The sequence below is a fragment of the Emydura macquarii genome, unplaced genomic scaffold, assembly GCF_026122565.2.
Source record: "Emydura macquarii macquarii isolate MOO-44397 ecotype Brisbane River unplaced genomic scaffold, CSIRO-AGI_Emac_v2 contig_1363, whole genome shotgun sequence".
Taxonomy (NCBI): domain Eukaryota; kingdom Metazoa; phylum Chordata; order Testudines; family Chelidae; genus Emydura; species Emydura macquarii.
Window position 1 is genome coordinate 9,015,893 of NW_027131500.1, and position 16,532 is coordinate 9,032,424.

Here is a 16,532-nt window from a genome sequence, read left to right on the forward strand (position 1 = left end):
TCTGACTAAGGACCTGATCCTACAAGATATCTGAGTGCTGAAGTCAGAGAGGCAGGTTTAGTACCAAACACAAGCATCATTGCAATTTGCAAATCTTTTATCCAAATGCTGACTGAGCTTGACACTGCTTAACTTCTATTTGACAAAATCGTAACCCAAAGATGTAACAGAGACACAGCAAATCAAATTAGTATATTTCAAGTAGCTTTAGAATTTTTATTTTCACTTACTTGTTTGAGTGTTTGTGGTTTGTTTTTGTAAAATTCCTATTTATTCCTGCTCATAGAACATTTTCATTGTAATAAATTATCCAATAATGCTCAACAACTGACCAATTCCAAGGCTGCTCTTTGATTTCAAGATTAATTGGGGCCTATTTTCCAATGTTCCCAATCACAAGTACTGAATAATATCAGTTAATGACCTATATATCAAAAAGTATTTCTCTGTTGCTTTCTCTCTGCTGATCTTATTTTTCCTTTCACTATTCCAGGGAAAGCAGTAGCCAGTCTGCATAAAACTTCCATTTGTTGAACATCCACCAACAGAAAGTTCATATTCCTTCTAGTCAAATGCTGTAAAATCCTGTTTAAAGGTTTTTAACGCTAATAAGGAGGGACAGGAACCCTAAGGTCAACATACAGTAATGAGATGAATGAGGAGATATGACTGAAATAGGACCCATTGTGACATAGCTGTTTCCAAAAAAATCTGTCACTCGAACAAAACAGGCTGGATCAATTCAGTATCTAAACTTCCATTGCCGTTACCATGGTTTCTATACAAAGAGGAATGGACTGTATTCCAATTATATTCTTCACAATGACAAACAACACAAACATGGGAAATGGGCTAATAAAATTGTGTGATCCTTGCAGAGATGTGACAGATACTAGTGGCAGTTTACATTTGTTTCTGAAATAACCTAAATATGCAGAGTGATGTATTCAAACAACCTTTCCATCCATTTATCTAGTGAGTTTCTCTTGACCACCAATTTTATTTTGCTCTCATATAAAGCTGATTCAAAGTAACATGAGAGCAGCACAGTTAGGCAAGTAATTTAGCTATTCCCGAGAACACCCATTAAAAACAGCCTAGCAGTTTGGAGTACAGACTTGGTAGGTTCATTTCATTCAATACTTTGCTCTCATTAGCATTGCTTTAATCAATGTTGAAACTCAGATGTAGCTAGATGTACAGTATAGTCTATGACTTACATACTAAATTTCTTCAGTTGGAAATTGGGGGTATGCTTTGTAGAGGTTTAGAACTAGACTGGGAGATCCTGAAGCTAAATGTGAACTGCAATGTAAATGTGTCATTTGACTATTCCCTGAAATTTTATCTCTAAGTGGAAAGGAATTATAGTGAAGAGGCTAAAGGCAAAGTCCTTAATTCCTTGAATACTTTATCTTTGAACATAATGCATTATATTTTCTCAATTAGGTACATTTGCATATAACTGCTTAATATATACAGGTACCTGATATGTGTGTGGAAGTTCATATGGCTGCCAACTAGACGTGCAAATAACCGACTTATGCACATGCGTGCGTGCACACACACACACACACACACAGAGGATGTTTGTGCACATAAGTTAGGCATATGCAAAATCAGATATGCAATTAAGGGATCACCTGATTTTGAAAATCTAGCCTGAAATATGCAACCAATTATGTGACTTTTGTATGGCATGCATTTTCCATTGAAAGCAGTGGAAATTCCTTAAAAAAATCCAAAGGAATATTGTAGAAAATGAGGTCTGACTATGGAGCAACATCCAGTATGAATAAAGGCACCATGATAATAACAAAGCACATCACAAATCAGGGTTCAGATAATTAAAACACAAACCTTTAGGATCATACCCAACAGAGTAAGTAAATATTAAATGGAAGTGACCGGATGACTTACCTTAAAGGAGATTTCATACTGTTCTCCTCCCCATATTTCTAAGCCTGGATCATAGCCACCCAGCTCCCAAAACCACTGTCGGTCAACAGCAAACAGACCTCCAGCCATAACAGGAGACCTGAGGAATGATTAAAAGAAATCATAAATGACAGGCACCATCATATCATGCTTGAAAAACTGTAAAGATCAACAATGCCACATTGACAGATAATATTGAATCGGCTAGCAATTGTGAGTATATGTTTGTTTGCATGTGGGAGGGTGGGGGTAGATGTCAGGTTCCCACCATTCTAGAGCTGTGGGGGAGGGGAAGACATTTACTCATTTGAAAAAAATAAACTCTTTAAAATGCTGGTCCTTCCATGACAGTAGATAAACAGCAGCTCCCCACGTCCACTCAAAACTAGCTTGTCAGGTTGATGTTTTAAATTGCTGGAGAAAGGTGGATCCTAGATCAAAGTTTAGTGACTAATCTCTCAGAAATCATCATCTAGAGCTACTTTACCCTATGATGCTTAGATATTGCTGTGAGCTATTGTATGAAGAGAAATATAGCCTGTGAAAAATATGACAGACATCTTTCACAAATAAACCTTTTATCATTAATCAATTCAGTTATATTTGCTAAATCACGATTTTTTTTTTGTTAGTAGGCAAAGGACTCAGGAAACATGCAAAAATGTAATTCCCATATTCCATGTGAAGTTATGCACTTTTGAACTCTCCCATTCCCCACCCCCGCACTGATATGTGAGCAAAACAGGTCAGTTTATTTCAGTTTCACAGTTGCTCTCTTAAAGAAAGAGCGGTGAAGGTGGCTGGCTTTAGAGCAGTGACGGTGGGTAGGAGTAAAACATCTGCTCTTCTTTATTGGCATTTAAAATTCTTGAAATTTGTCCCACATTGATAATTTACTTCTCAGGCAAATACTTCAATTTTTTTTCTGTTAATATTCACATGAATAAATAACTTAATTTTCTTTAACTCCTTTCTCACACCTTCATGTTCATGTTCCATAGATGATAGAGCAAATGAGTTTAAAGAAAGGAAAATTTTCCTAAGTTAATATTAGAAAATATTGATGGCAAAGTGAGTTTTAAATTCACAAACATGAATATTGGTACAGGAAATCTAATTGTAAAAGTTCTACTCATCCAGTCAGAGAGTAGAGATCCTGATTCTCCAGTGTGTCTGAGTGCATAGGCAGTCACAGGATATCAGCAATGGGTTTCTGGTCTCTGGCCACTGGGCCCCAATGGAAGCTAGAGTAGAAGAGGGCCTGACTCTTTCTACTTCAGAACATATGCCAGCAGGGCACTGGGTGTAGTGGAACTCTGCTCCACCATAATCCCCTCTTACTTCATTCTTCCAGACTACACCGTTCCCACCATCCCCGGGACTTCTCCATGCCAAGGTGGGGAGAGCTTTACAGTGGCAGCGAATCCCCCTACACAGGGTATACTGAATGCATAAGAGAAAATGATTCTCTCCTATACATTAGGGATAATGAACAAAGTGATAGATGTTTTATCTTTTGCTTCTGTTAATCAGTTTGTTTTTGTGCAGTATGTTATTCTTACAATTACATTAAATTTTATATCAATTATGGTGTAAATTATAAGGAGCTGTAGTGGGAAGCCCTCTTTTTAAAAGACACAAAGTAAGGTATTTTCCCAGACAGCACATTTTTAAAAGTAGTTAGTACTCTTTTTGAAATAAAGATTGAATAGTTAGCTGGTGAAGCCACATCCAACAACATACTCTGAATATTAATAGGCTTTTACTTTTTTATTGACATTTTCTACTTTAAATATTGACTACCTTTCCCACAAATGAATAAATCCAGTGAAGTCCTGTTAGAAACCTTCCCCTGGGGATTTTCACTACTATAAAACATTTTCAAGTCCAACCAAAAGTAATTGTAATTACACCATGCCCCTTGTGACTTCAAAATAATCAAAACACAATGTCCACTTATAAAGTGGAACTTGCACAAAGCTTCCTTCCTACATCTTTACTGGCATGTGAAAGGAAGTCTCAGATTACTGGGGCACACATGCTCTTCAGTGCTTTTATTCAGGTATCTTTCATGATCATTCCTCTGGATGCAGTCAATGGGTAACAAAAAAGGCAGCCCACCTCACAATTCAGAGAAGCCAATCAGATTTTATTTGACCAATTAGGGACTTCAAGATGGGAAATAATTGGCAGGTATTTACTGTACAAATTATATTGTGCAACAAAAGCTAATATCCAGAGTTTAAACCTATAATACAGGATAAAGCCTGCTTGTTTCATAGATGGTGGTTCATTAAAATTCAGAACATTTATTATAATTAGGCAAAATATGAAGAGAGAGACTGGAACAGCAGCAAACTATAATTTTTGGCATTTACTTTTTAAAAAATTAATGTTTCATGTAATTTTGCTCTCAGATCATTCATGCTCCACATCATCTTGATATTTGCTGCCTTGCAAAAATATCTGATGGAAGAGGCCCTATAAGGACACAGCTCTCTAATTTTCATTGGAATGGGACCAGCAATGCAGCTGTTTGAACATGATCACTTGGTACAGTGTGTGCCCCATTCAGCAAACAACTGCTATAGAATGAGCTCTAAATTGACTCAGAATGTGAAGACAAAAATGCCTGATCCCTCAGCCCTTACTGATATCAAAAGTCCTTTTTGTAGTGAGTAGGGGTTACTCAGATGGTTAAGGGCTGCAGCACTGGACCAAAGGAAAGGGAATCTCTTGTCAATTGAAATTTTTCATGAAGGACTGTCAGCTATGAAACTACATTTGTATATAGAAAAAGTTATTTAAATTAAATGTTTAATGAAAAATTTTAAACAATCAGATCTAATCTATATGCATCTGTGTTTGATAGGATTGGTTTTAAAACTGGCAGACACTGGGTGGACAGGAAGCAGAAACCCTACCTGGTCACTTGCATGCATGGGCTTAATTCCAGCCTGATTCCCCATCCCCTGAACAGATTTTCACAGAAACATACTGAGGCAGTGATGTGGATTGTAAGCCTGCCTAATTGCTCAGGAGCAGGACAACAAGCTCTATAAGAGTTAGCTTCTTAGCAAACAGAAGAAGAGCAGCCTTGCACACTCAGTCATTGATGGTTGAAGTGATAGTCCAGACAATATTTTCCCCTTCAATTCTGATTCCTGGAGCTCAAGCCAATTGGTATGGTTTCCTCCTCCTGATTGCAATCATCACCCATTGATGGATAGTGCTTATATGTGATGAGCTTGGTATAAAAGTCTACAAAAATCGATTGGCTAGCACACTAATCTATCAGTGTGGGCATCTCTGAGGGACGTCCCTAACATCAGGCTCTCTTTTGTCTTCCATCTTATGAAGAAGTGCTGGGGATGAACCCTTGGCCAGCCCCCTGCCATGCTAGCTTAGCTAGCTGAGGGGCAGCAGAGCAGGTAGCTGGGCTGGGGCTTGATTGCCTGAGGGGAGGCAGCTGTGCGTAGGCACATGCTGATCAGCCTCCCAGGGGTTTGATTAGGTCCTGCTGGCCCAGCAGGGTTCATAAGCCAGGCCCCAGAGGGTTTGAGAGGCCAGAGGGGAAAGGAGTCAGGGAAGGGGTGAGGGATGCAGAGGTGTTGCCTGTCTCCTGAGCAGCAACAGCGGGCCCAGGCAAGGCCCTGTATGATGGTGGGAGGTTCTGTGCATGCTGTAAATAAAGCACTGGTGACTGCAAGCTGGAGGGCCTCTGAGTCCTTTGTGGTCCAGAGGGACACCGAAGAAAGGGGCGGTGAAGGGCTGCCGCACTACACATCTCTTCTGGGATGGAATTTTTCTTATCCAAGCTTTGTTGAGACAAATTCCAGTTACCTAACCTCACATCTTAATACTTCATAGAGCAGAACTTGGCTCATCATTTCTGCAGGCCTGACCATTAGACATATAAAGGTTTTCCTCTGAGCCTGTATCCAACTAGCCACATTCAGGTTCTAAAAAAGTTCTGCCCCTTCATGGTATGAGATGGTGAATGAGTGGGACTTGTCTGAAGTAGGGAAAAGCGATGGGCCCTGTGCTTTTCTCCGTGGTTTGGGCCTTTCAGAATATTTGGATTTTTTTTTTTCGTGGTCGAGGAGAAATGGAGGCAGTCTTGGCATCACTTCTGGCTTTACATTTGGACTTTGCCAGCCAGTGCCATCTTTGCCCTACTTCAATATAAGGAAGGATGGAGCCCTAGGATTCATGGTATGCCCATTTTGTGGGGGAGCAGGAAGCCATGATTAATTGCTTGTAAAGGGAGAGATCCTTGACTGCTTTCCTAGTGTGCATAGTAATAATTTAAAAGCTTTCAGAAGAATCTTCCAGACCTGAGGGACTCTGGGGAACCTAGAAGTTTCCCATACTTTGAAAAAGATTGCCCCTTTTCTAACTCTGCAGAGAGACAGACAGCACACTGTAGCTCTCTCTTCTCTTAGTGGAGCCATTTTGGTGCACCAAAGCTAGTCTCTGTTGACCTCTGCTCTGGGGAGCAGGAGTTGGATGATTTGTTCTCTACACATGCCTACTCTCCTGATGGTACAACGTCTTCCTTGCCTACTGAAGAATATCTTTTAAATGCAAGATGACAACTAGAATTACAATGAATAATCTTCCTCCTAATTTTATACATTAATTTAAGAAACTATGATGTTTCTTCCTCCTGGCAAAGAACAGAATTATTTGCTACTGCCTTATACAAGATACATCAGGCAAAACCTGCCTCTGGCATCCTTCTATGCACTAAGTGCCTGTAAAAAAATGATGTTTCATTGTGATTTCAGTGGAATAGAGGGCCATTCATGTAATGCCACCACATACCATGTAGCAAAGATGCCGGAGTCAAAAATCAGCAATGAAGTTCTTAACTTTCTTTCCACGCCTCTTTTTGAACCCTGATATGTTTATGATTGTTTCACATTGCACTCATTTAGAACACTTATTTTGTTCTGAGAGATGTTCACCAGCACCAGAAATCTAACTTCTACTTAGGTCTAACCAGAGCCTAACATCTACTTTGATTTTTTATCATATTTGTGTACAAAACAATCCTGCTCACTACTTTTGCTGATTTAATTTAGTTTTCTCACTGCAACTGCATATTGGATAATACCTTCAGAGACTTTTGTACAGTAATTTCTATATCCTCACTATGAATCTTTCATTGTTGTTTTAGTGTTCATTTTCCCATTCTCTCCCCATTTTTGCATTAACAGTATTTGTGAAAGCAAAAGTATTAATGAAAGTATTTTAGAGCCACTGTCAGACTCAAACTTTAAAACATTTTATATTTTGTTAAAAGCCCATGAGACAGTCATCTACTTCTTCATTATTTTGTTCTCTACCCCTTCCATTGCTAATTAGCCAAATTCTAATGTACAACAGGAACTCTTTTCTGATCAGTGACCTAACTCTGAGTGTGACTAGTTATTATATTAACATATCCCATCACCAGACATAAAATTAAGATATATTATTTAGTCCCTAGTGAACCCAACTTGACTACACAGAGTTCTGCTGCTTAAGGCCTCAATTCTGCACTGGGATCTCAATTTTAAGCATGTGTTTGCTGAATTGAAATCCTAATGAGGATCCACTCACTTCTGCAAGATAAGGGTCCATTTATTTTTCCTGGCTTTTTCATTCATTGTTACCATATCTGCTGCCTGTGACCGTTCATCACTATGGGAGAAATTCTTAGGTCACACTTTGGATTGTGACTTTATACTTTGCATCCCGAAAATGGTGTTCAGTAAAGGAGAGATCTTACTTTTATAAACTTATAACTTGGTAATCATAGATGCTGGAAGTATGATAAAAATGTAACATCGTTTTAAAAATGTAACAATGATTTTTTATAGTATCTAATAGTTTCTGTAACACATCACCTTTCATTATTTATAGCTCCTCTCAGTCTAACCACCTTGGTAATGTTCCTTCTTATACCATCATCTCAGTAATTTGGTTAAATTGATTTTTTTTAAAGCTGCAGCATTATTCCCTACTTTTTAACCTGTAGGGAATTTTCAGTCCAAAAAATTCTTTCCTCTTATTTCATGACTTTGTACATTTCACCACAATAAGTTCCAGGGCAGAACATAACAAATATATTCTGAAAGTCAGAGTATAAATAGCGTCAGTGTCTGTTATATCTCCTGAGTGTGTTTTGGAAGCAATAACCTCAAAGAATTCTGCAAGTTAATAGACTGTCATGAAGCATGTCAACAGTGCAAGGTAAGAAGCTGCCATAAGTTCAATGTGCTGCCAAGTCCCATAAATGAGGTTGGAAGATGCAATTTTGAGGGATTTAAGCAACCTAAATCCTCCCATACTGACACTTGATGAGGGAAGATGACTTGCAAGGGACTGTTTGAGATAGAAGTCCATTTCTACATGAAACAAAGCTACATCATAGCCATGTGCAACTGCTGCTGCTACCATCGCTGCCAAGTCCCACCCTGTAAGTGGCTGCACATCAACTCACCAATTCAGTGTTTTCTGATGCCACTAAAAAAAACACTATGTATAGTCAAAGCAATAGACACAATACATTATCTGCCCTCCTTACTCATCTATTGGATAAGTAAAACTGAGGTCCTGATCAGTTGTAATGACGTAAGGTCCCATAGCAATTTTCACAAAAGCAAGGAAGGGGGTGTGTGTGTGTGTGTGTGTGTGTGTGTGTGTGTGTGTGTGGGGGGGGGGGGGGGGGGGTGGCTTGTTATGAGTGATAGAATACAATTGCACAAGCCAGAAGTACAGAAATTAGAATTTGGTCCAGTTAATAGACACTATCTCCTTAGATCCCGTCTGTAATTTTAAATGGCTTTAGTATTTTGGCCTGCCTAACTTAAGTTACTGTGTAATGGTACTGTCACTGTTAAACAGCTACCATGTCTCAATGCTGCTTTTCATTAATAGGGGAAACTCATTTCCATTCACCTCTCTGTTGAATCCATACATCAGTCTATATAAATATCTTATCTATCTGCAGGATCAACAGCTTTCAGCTCAAAGGCATCCTATACAGATGAGATACAAAAAAGACAAGATATCTTAAGATATCATGGGTGAGATCCTCACTTCTGCTCTGGTCCCCTCTAAGAGGCATAGAAGAGAATCTCACCTTATATTTGCTACCGTTGCTTAAACTGCATTTTGCTGACTGTTCCCTTTGATTTTTCCAAAATAATTTCTAAAATGTTCATGTAACTTATATAAAAACAATACGGTTAGCGTACCATAAAATGGCTAAATTTTACTACCATAATATAAATCCGTAGTGATAAATATCCTTCTAATTCTAAATTTGTATTTCAACTTATCCCTAAAGATGTAGTATTCCCCATTTTGATATTACATCTATATCACCCTTTCTGTACATGGATGTAATTAGGTAAGGAACACAAGGTCTGATTCTCCTCACACTGATTTTACACAGGTGTCATTCCATCAACTGCAATGGAGTTACTGTCATGCCTAGCACTGCCTAATTTGGACCCTTCCATGCATCCTCATTATTGTTCCCTTTTCCTTCAGTTTAATAGCTGTGTTCCATTAGCTCTCACTTTAAAATAATAGCTCCTTTGTGAATTTCAGACTTGTGAAATGTGCTGGTATAAAAGCCTTGACAAACGGATCTCTCTAGGAATAGGATCTGGAAGAGACAAGCAGCAGCCGCGCGAGCTTTCCCATAGTAACCCAGATACTGAACCCCAGACTTGACCTGGAAGATCCACCACTAAGAGAGGGAAGGTAGCTCAGTTTCCACACCCACACTATCGATGGTGTCTCTACTAAGACTGCCAACAGGAGCTCATATTGATGCCAGTTGTGGCAAAAACTTGTCCACTCGGAACAGAACTGGATAAACATTGATAGAACTCTGCATTTATACAGTGATTTTCATCTAAAATTATCCAAGTACTTTACAAACATCAATTAATTTGACCCATGATAGCTTTGTGACCTGGTATTCTATCAAACTCACTGTACTTAAAATTAAGTAAACATTTTGATCACTTTGGCATTTCAATAAATACTTAGGAATTGTAAACACTAAGAAACCAGGAATTTTCTTACATAACTTATCACTTATATTCAAGTAGAACACTGCTGTAATGTGTAAAAGTCAAACTTAAATTGCTTTAATTAGAATTTAATTAAAATCTAATTATGCATATATACACAAACGCATATGCAGACACGTGCACACACACACACACACACAGTAAAAGCAATCATACAACAAGCTTAAATATATATACTCATCTGCATATGCATGTGTGTATATTATTGCTTTTACAGTTCCTTAAAAATATTAACTCAAACTCAAACTGATCTACTATGAATGTCAGTCCATCTTTCTGCTCCCACAAAGGCAGAGTGTAAAGAAGAGCTGAAAGTGCATGAGGTTTGAGTTATAAACATTTTACAGCCTTGTTTTAACAAGATTTCTTTAAATGTTTTTTCCTAGCATGGAGCCCACAGTGGATAAACCTTCGAGTTACACTTTGAATTGGTGTAAAAGATTCATGACAAAATCATGCCATGCAGTCGAACCACAATGAGAAATCTAACCACAAGGTATGGGGTATTAAAAAGAAATTTACAGAAATAATCCTTTAAGTGAAAACTGTATGTGAACATGGATCTTGGTTCTTCTTAATTTACAATATATTTATTTTAGCAATGGATATAATTTGTCAGGGTTGTTCTCTGTGAAAATATCAACTTTGAAAATTAAAGAAAATTCCGTGCAAAATTTTGCACACAATTGAGAACCCACATTTAGGCCTCTTTTTGTGTGAAGTATGTTTGAAACTAAACAGCTCTTTTTTTAAGAAAAGATACAATCTTCCTCATCTTGTCAGAAGGAAAAACTGTTAGATTCTGCTTTAAAAGTTGACAAGATCAAAAAAGCCAGCAAAGAGATTCTGTATATGCGTTCTTCATAGCCACAGACTCTCAGAAGCCTGGGAAGTTGCCCTTCTTTGTTCGAGTAAAAATCCAATTATTTAACATTACGGAAAAGGACTCCATAGTTCAAATAGGAGGCACAAATGAGGGTCAAGAGACTATGAGTATCTTCTCTATTCCTCCAGGAGTACATCGAGCTGCAATTTTAAAGGCCAATGTTCTGCCTCAGTATACATCTTGTTTTTTAAACAGAAATAAAGCTCTTCTAGCTAACGAAGGAGTCTATAGTTATAACAAGTGATAATTTGCACCAAACTGACATCTCATTTGAGATTAAACTTCTACCTTCAAATGAAAAGCAACATCAGCTATATATCCTCTAGGTTACCTATATAGGTTGAACAGTACACCACCTTACAAGTCCTAAGGAATAACGATCGTTCAATAAATTCCATCAATATTTTCAAGCAAATGCACTACAAATATTCAGGGATAGTAGTTCAATAGAATTAATATCCAGTTACATCATCTACCCTCTTTGTAGACAGAAAATGAATAATCCAAAGAACTCTCTTTGTTGTCCGAGGCCTACTTTTGCTTTGTTTACTATGGCTCAGTACAGTTTCATAAACAATGCTTACACACACAGAAACACTTTGAAACCCTCTGTTAAAGATGGCTATATGCACAGCTCTCTGCTTTTGTCCCATGAACATGCTTCAGGAGTGGATTAGCATTTTATGACTTTTCTCAACTCCCAAGGACTCCATACTTAGTGTTCTTCTCCTTCACTCCTCTAAAATGTTCAAAGATAAATTATTATAACAGGTCCAATCAGCATGGAGAGTTTATTATTGGAGTCATGTTGTTAATTATTCTTTTTTTTAATTCCTAATACTACAAATGTAATAAATTATGAATTTATCCATCAGATAAATACATGGACCTGATTCTGAGCTATGCTTTTCAGGAGGTGCACTTGTATGTAAATGTGGCTTTTCACCCCAGAATTCTTGGCTGCTCTAGGACCAGGCACGTCCGCTGCCCATGTCTGTCAATGAGCTTCTCCATAGACCAAAAGACTATGAGCCTAAAGTGCTCCAGCCACACTGGCATACTCCTTGCTACTTCTTAGACCGAAAGAACATGAGCGCAAAGTGATCCAGCCACACCCCCTGCTACTTCTGGCATATCCCTGTGCTGCAGACAGGCCAGAGTAGGGTTGCTTAAGATAGCCCTACATGATCCCAATGCTGGAGGTTTAAGATTGCTTGGAGGATGGAATTTGGCCCTATTGTTTGTCAGTTTACTGTCCATCCTAAATACTCTACTAAAATAAATTCTCTGGAAGACAAACATAAAAGATTTGAAAAAATAGAAATACATCCCCTTCTCCAGCCCCCCCTTCCCCCCTTTTTTTTCCCAGACCTAGCATCTCATTGCAAGCCAAGACTTTGTTTGTGTGACAGTGAATATTATAGGGTGCAAATGTGTGAAGTCTGTACTTAGTTGACCAAAGCAGAACGATGACAAGGGTTTTATTTGTTCCCCCCAGATCATCTTGAATAATGAAGATTTTTTACAAGTAGTCACATAGTTACAATAACCTGCTCCTTTTCTTTAGATAAATCCTTTTAAATGCCGCTGCTTGGCAAACATTTTTGGAGGGAATCAGCTTTTCCTTCAGGCTCCTTTGAACGTGCACATAATGATACTGACTCAAGCAGACAGGGGCCTTACACTTTGCTAAGCGGATGAGACACACAATTAATGATATGGCCTGTGCTCTGTCATGGAGCAGAGGATGTGACTGAATATTATTCCTTTGATCCACCCATCAGTAGTATTGTCAGCAAGTGCACCCACACTCCCCTTATATACATTCACTGCCCTAATCCAAGCTTCAGGGGAATGGGCATAAAAAGGTAATTTTAATATTTCATTTACTCTAGCCTTTGGGAATTAATAGGGGAGTCTGAAGCAATTACATGGTGGCAGAGATGAAGACCAAAGCCTATGTAGCTTCATGTCTTTGCTACATAAAGCAGGTCACTCAGTTACCAGTGGACAGTAATTTCCAGAGAATGCTATAATTAGGTTGTGAAAAGCAGCAAACATGATGAACTGAAGAGGCAGATATGTCGCCAAAAGTAATTTGGGCTCCTGAAATGTGCTCTTAGCCTCATCCTTGCTATTTATTAAATCTCTATAATATACTATGTTACACTATAATGGAGGGTAATGGGGAAGCAGGCATATACTATTATAGAAGGTAATGGGGAGGCAGGCACTTAACTATAATGAAATTAGATTCCTCCTTGCCTGCACCAGAGGCACAATGACATTTTCTTGTAAAAGCTGTGAAAGCAGTTTCTCAAAAATGGAATTGACAGAAAAACACTGGAATCCACTTCACAGTAAAGGATGAAGGAGCTGAAAGCTGATGAGACTGAGCACTTCGTTGTCCCACAGTAGTGTCTGCTTTTAATTTGATGTTGTTGTAAAGATGGGCAGGCATTGCTGTGGAAACCAAAGGAAATGAAACTTCCTTTTTATCACTCCACTAAAAGGGGGATTGTTTTCTCATTCCAGTGAATCAAAGGGGAAAAAAACCCCACATACCTCCATGATAATACAAATAAAATGAAAGCCAGGTACAAGGACATCTCTTTACACTTGCATAGGTTCATTTGCCCTATATTAAGAACCCAGGATACTTTTTCTTACCAACATTACATGTTAGAGATAGCATCCATATTGTGATCTATGAAATAAGAATACCTCTGAGGGTTTTAACTTCAGGATTTTGAGATACTGCTGAGAGGTTTCCATTACCTTATCTTGTCCCTTCACTTAAATAATTATATGAAATATCTGACTTTTGGAATTCAGATGTGAATTTGTCATTCCCTATAATATACAGTAACTGTCAATAAAACATTCTAATGGCAAAAGAAAACTTAGACAATGGTTACCATTAGAAAGTGAACATTTCCACAGAATAGTACCTCAGATACCACAACTATCTCTTATTCTAAGTGTAGGGAAATACACAATGCAGAGATAGAATTGCTATTTTATTGGTGACTGTTCACTTTTTAAATGTGATTGTGATGCTGTCTCACAGGTTGCCAAAAGGTTGCTAATTCACTCACATGCTAATAGAAATCAAAAGAATGTTAAAAGGTCATGGTGTGTTCAAACCAATTCACTTGTAAAATGTAACTGTATTGTTAAACTCGGTTATATCTTGTTGTTTACTTGCATGCCCTGTAGTAAATAACCCTAGATCAAAAGGTGTGTTAGTATGAGAATGAGAATTTACTTAGTGTGCAGAACTTCATGAATACTAATGAAGGATACTTGTATTGTTCCCACTTATCCACCCCCTATTGTAATGAATGGCCAACAATTATATTATGTACATCACTGCAACTGGATTACTTGGGTATGCATAGGAAATAGAATGTTAACTTCAAATCAAGGGTTGTTCGTGTTCAACAATGGACATTCACAGCTCAATTGGCTGCTTATATGCATCAAAACCCATGGGGGTGGAGACACCTGTCAGCTTGTTTGCTGTGAGCAAGATCTATAAATAGTGGTTTAAGGAAATAATCTTTCATCTCTGAACTGCTTGGATTCTGATAGGGGGAACTCTAAGTGGTTGGTCAGAGATCCCCAAAGCCATTTTGGGAAGCCTGAGAGACTTATGGAAAACTGGCAGATTACTACATCGCTGCTTTCATTTTGGAATTACAAAATTTAATTCACATGTAATGTATTTTATCTGCTTTAACCTGTCAATAAATAATTTCTTTTTCTTAGCTAATAAATCTTTAGTTTAGCCACTTGCTTTAGTAAGCTATCAGCATTGTCTTTTGTGAGATCTGGATGATACCTTGACTTGGGGTAAGTGACTGGCCCTTTGGGGCTGGAAGACTCTAATGTGAGGTGATTTTTTATTTTAATAAACTGGACTTTGTGATAAAAGGTTGTCTGGATGGTAATATAGGCTGGAATGTCTAAGGGGACTGGCTGTGGCTCTATGATAAGATAGTATAATGATCCAGGAGCACATATTTATTACTGGTTTGGTTAAATCTAATTACAGAGTATACCACCAGTTTGGGTGCATCTACCCTATTTTCTGACAGTCTGACCTCAGATTGACACTCTCAATGGTGACCCATTCTAGGACACTGTAAAAGTGACTGCTATAGAGCTAACATTAAGAATACAGTAATTCTGGTTCCAAACGATCGTAGAAAGTTGGAGTTAGGCCTTCAGAGTGTATATGCACGCACACTATATTTTTTATATATCTATATTATATATTGCAATTGCTATATATATAAATATATATTTTATTATGTATATATTGCAATCGAAGCTACATAGTCGTGTGTTAGTTCAAGTGTCTTATCAGATGGTAGACGCTAACAGAGCAAAGTAAAGTTAGCAGAGTTATGCTATGGATCTGGCCATTGTTGTACTGGCACTAAAAATCAGCCCTGGCATTTAAAGCACACCGGCCAGGCGCCGCTGGACCCACGTTAAGGGAGAGGGGCAGGGGAAGGGGCAGGGCCGGGAGGGGAAGCGGAGTGGCCGCTGAGCTTCTACCAAGGTGCTGCTGGGCCCATGGGGTGGGAGGGGCCAGGGGGAAGCGGCTGCCACGCTCTGGCCAGGGTGCTGCTGGGCCCTGGGGGGAGCGGGTGCTGCACTCCGGCCAGGGCGCCATCGCTGGGCCCACGTGGTGGGACATGGGAGAAAGGCGGGGCCGAGTGGGGGAGCGGAGTGGCCGCCGTGCTCTGGCCAGGGTGCTGCTGGGCCCACATGGTGAAAGGGGTGGGGGGAAGGGGCAGGGTTGGGAGTGGGGAGCGGCTGCTGTGCTCAGCCAGGCCCAGCTGGAGGGCCTGGTGAAAGGCTTCTGCAGCAGGCCGACCAGCCCACCAGCCCTTCAGTACACTGGCCCCTCTGGCATTTGCCAAAACTGTCAGATGGCCAGTCCGCTCGTGGATCTGGTCCTTGAAGACTAGTGATAATGATAAGGAGTTTGCAATAATTTTATGGCATGCTTGGTAACTCTTGCACAGGCTCCTATGAAAATGAACTGAAATGAAGCATGTCAGCCTAAGAACTGAAAAGAGTAGCGCCTATACACAGTATCATAACTGCCCTATATGTCGTGGAATATCTACAACACATCCATAGTGAAATCTCTGCAAGGAATGTTGGGAACCATAAACAATTATTAACAAACCATGCTACAGAATTATTATAGCTCATTAAACCTTAATACTCAATGTGCGTTGCTGTGTAAGAGCACAATATAATGCTATAGAAAGTCAGTAGTATTTGCAAAAAATCTTTTTTGTGATTTATCTAGACAAATAATATATAGCTAAAATAAATATAGATTTCTTTTAGCAAATGTTTGAAGAACAGAGAAAATTGTGGGCAACCTGTTTCCTGACTCATTTCCAACAAATCCATTAGTGAAAGCCTCATTACTTGGGACATTTAAAAGTAGACTTAAAAAAATACTGACAAACATCCTGTACAGAACAATCCAGCACTGGCAGGACGATGGACTGGATGATAATAGGTCTTTTAAAACTGACTTATAAGGTTCTATAACTATCCGGAGACACAAAAAATAAGAACAA

At 38.9% G+C, this 16,532-nt stretch overlaps 1 protein-coding gene across 2 annotated transcripts in view; it reads right to left on the reverse strand.

Moving 5' to 3' along the window:
* Positions 1-16,532, reverse strand: part of GALNTL6 (polypeptide N-acetylgalactosaminyltransferase like 6) — an 834,312-nt gene that overhangs the window by 66,180 nt on the left and 751,600 nt on the right. For both annotated transcript variants that reach the window (XM_067551729.1, XM_067551730.1), the window contains one exon: positions 1,921-2,038. In XM_067551729.1, the coding sequence (XP_067407830.1) occupies positions 1,921-2,038 (118 nt within the window). The remainder of the gene's footprint in view (positions 1-1,920; positions 2,039-16,532) is intronic.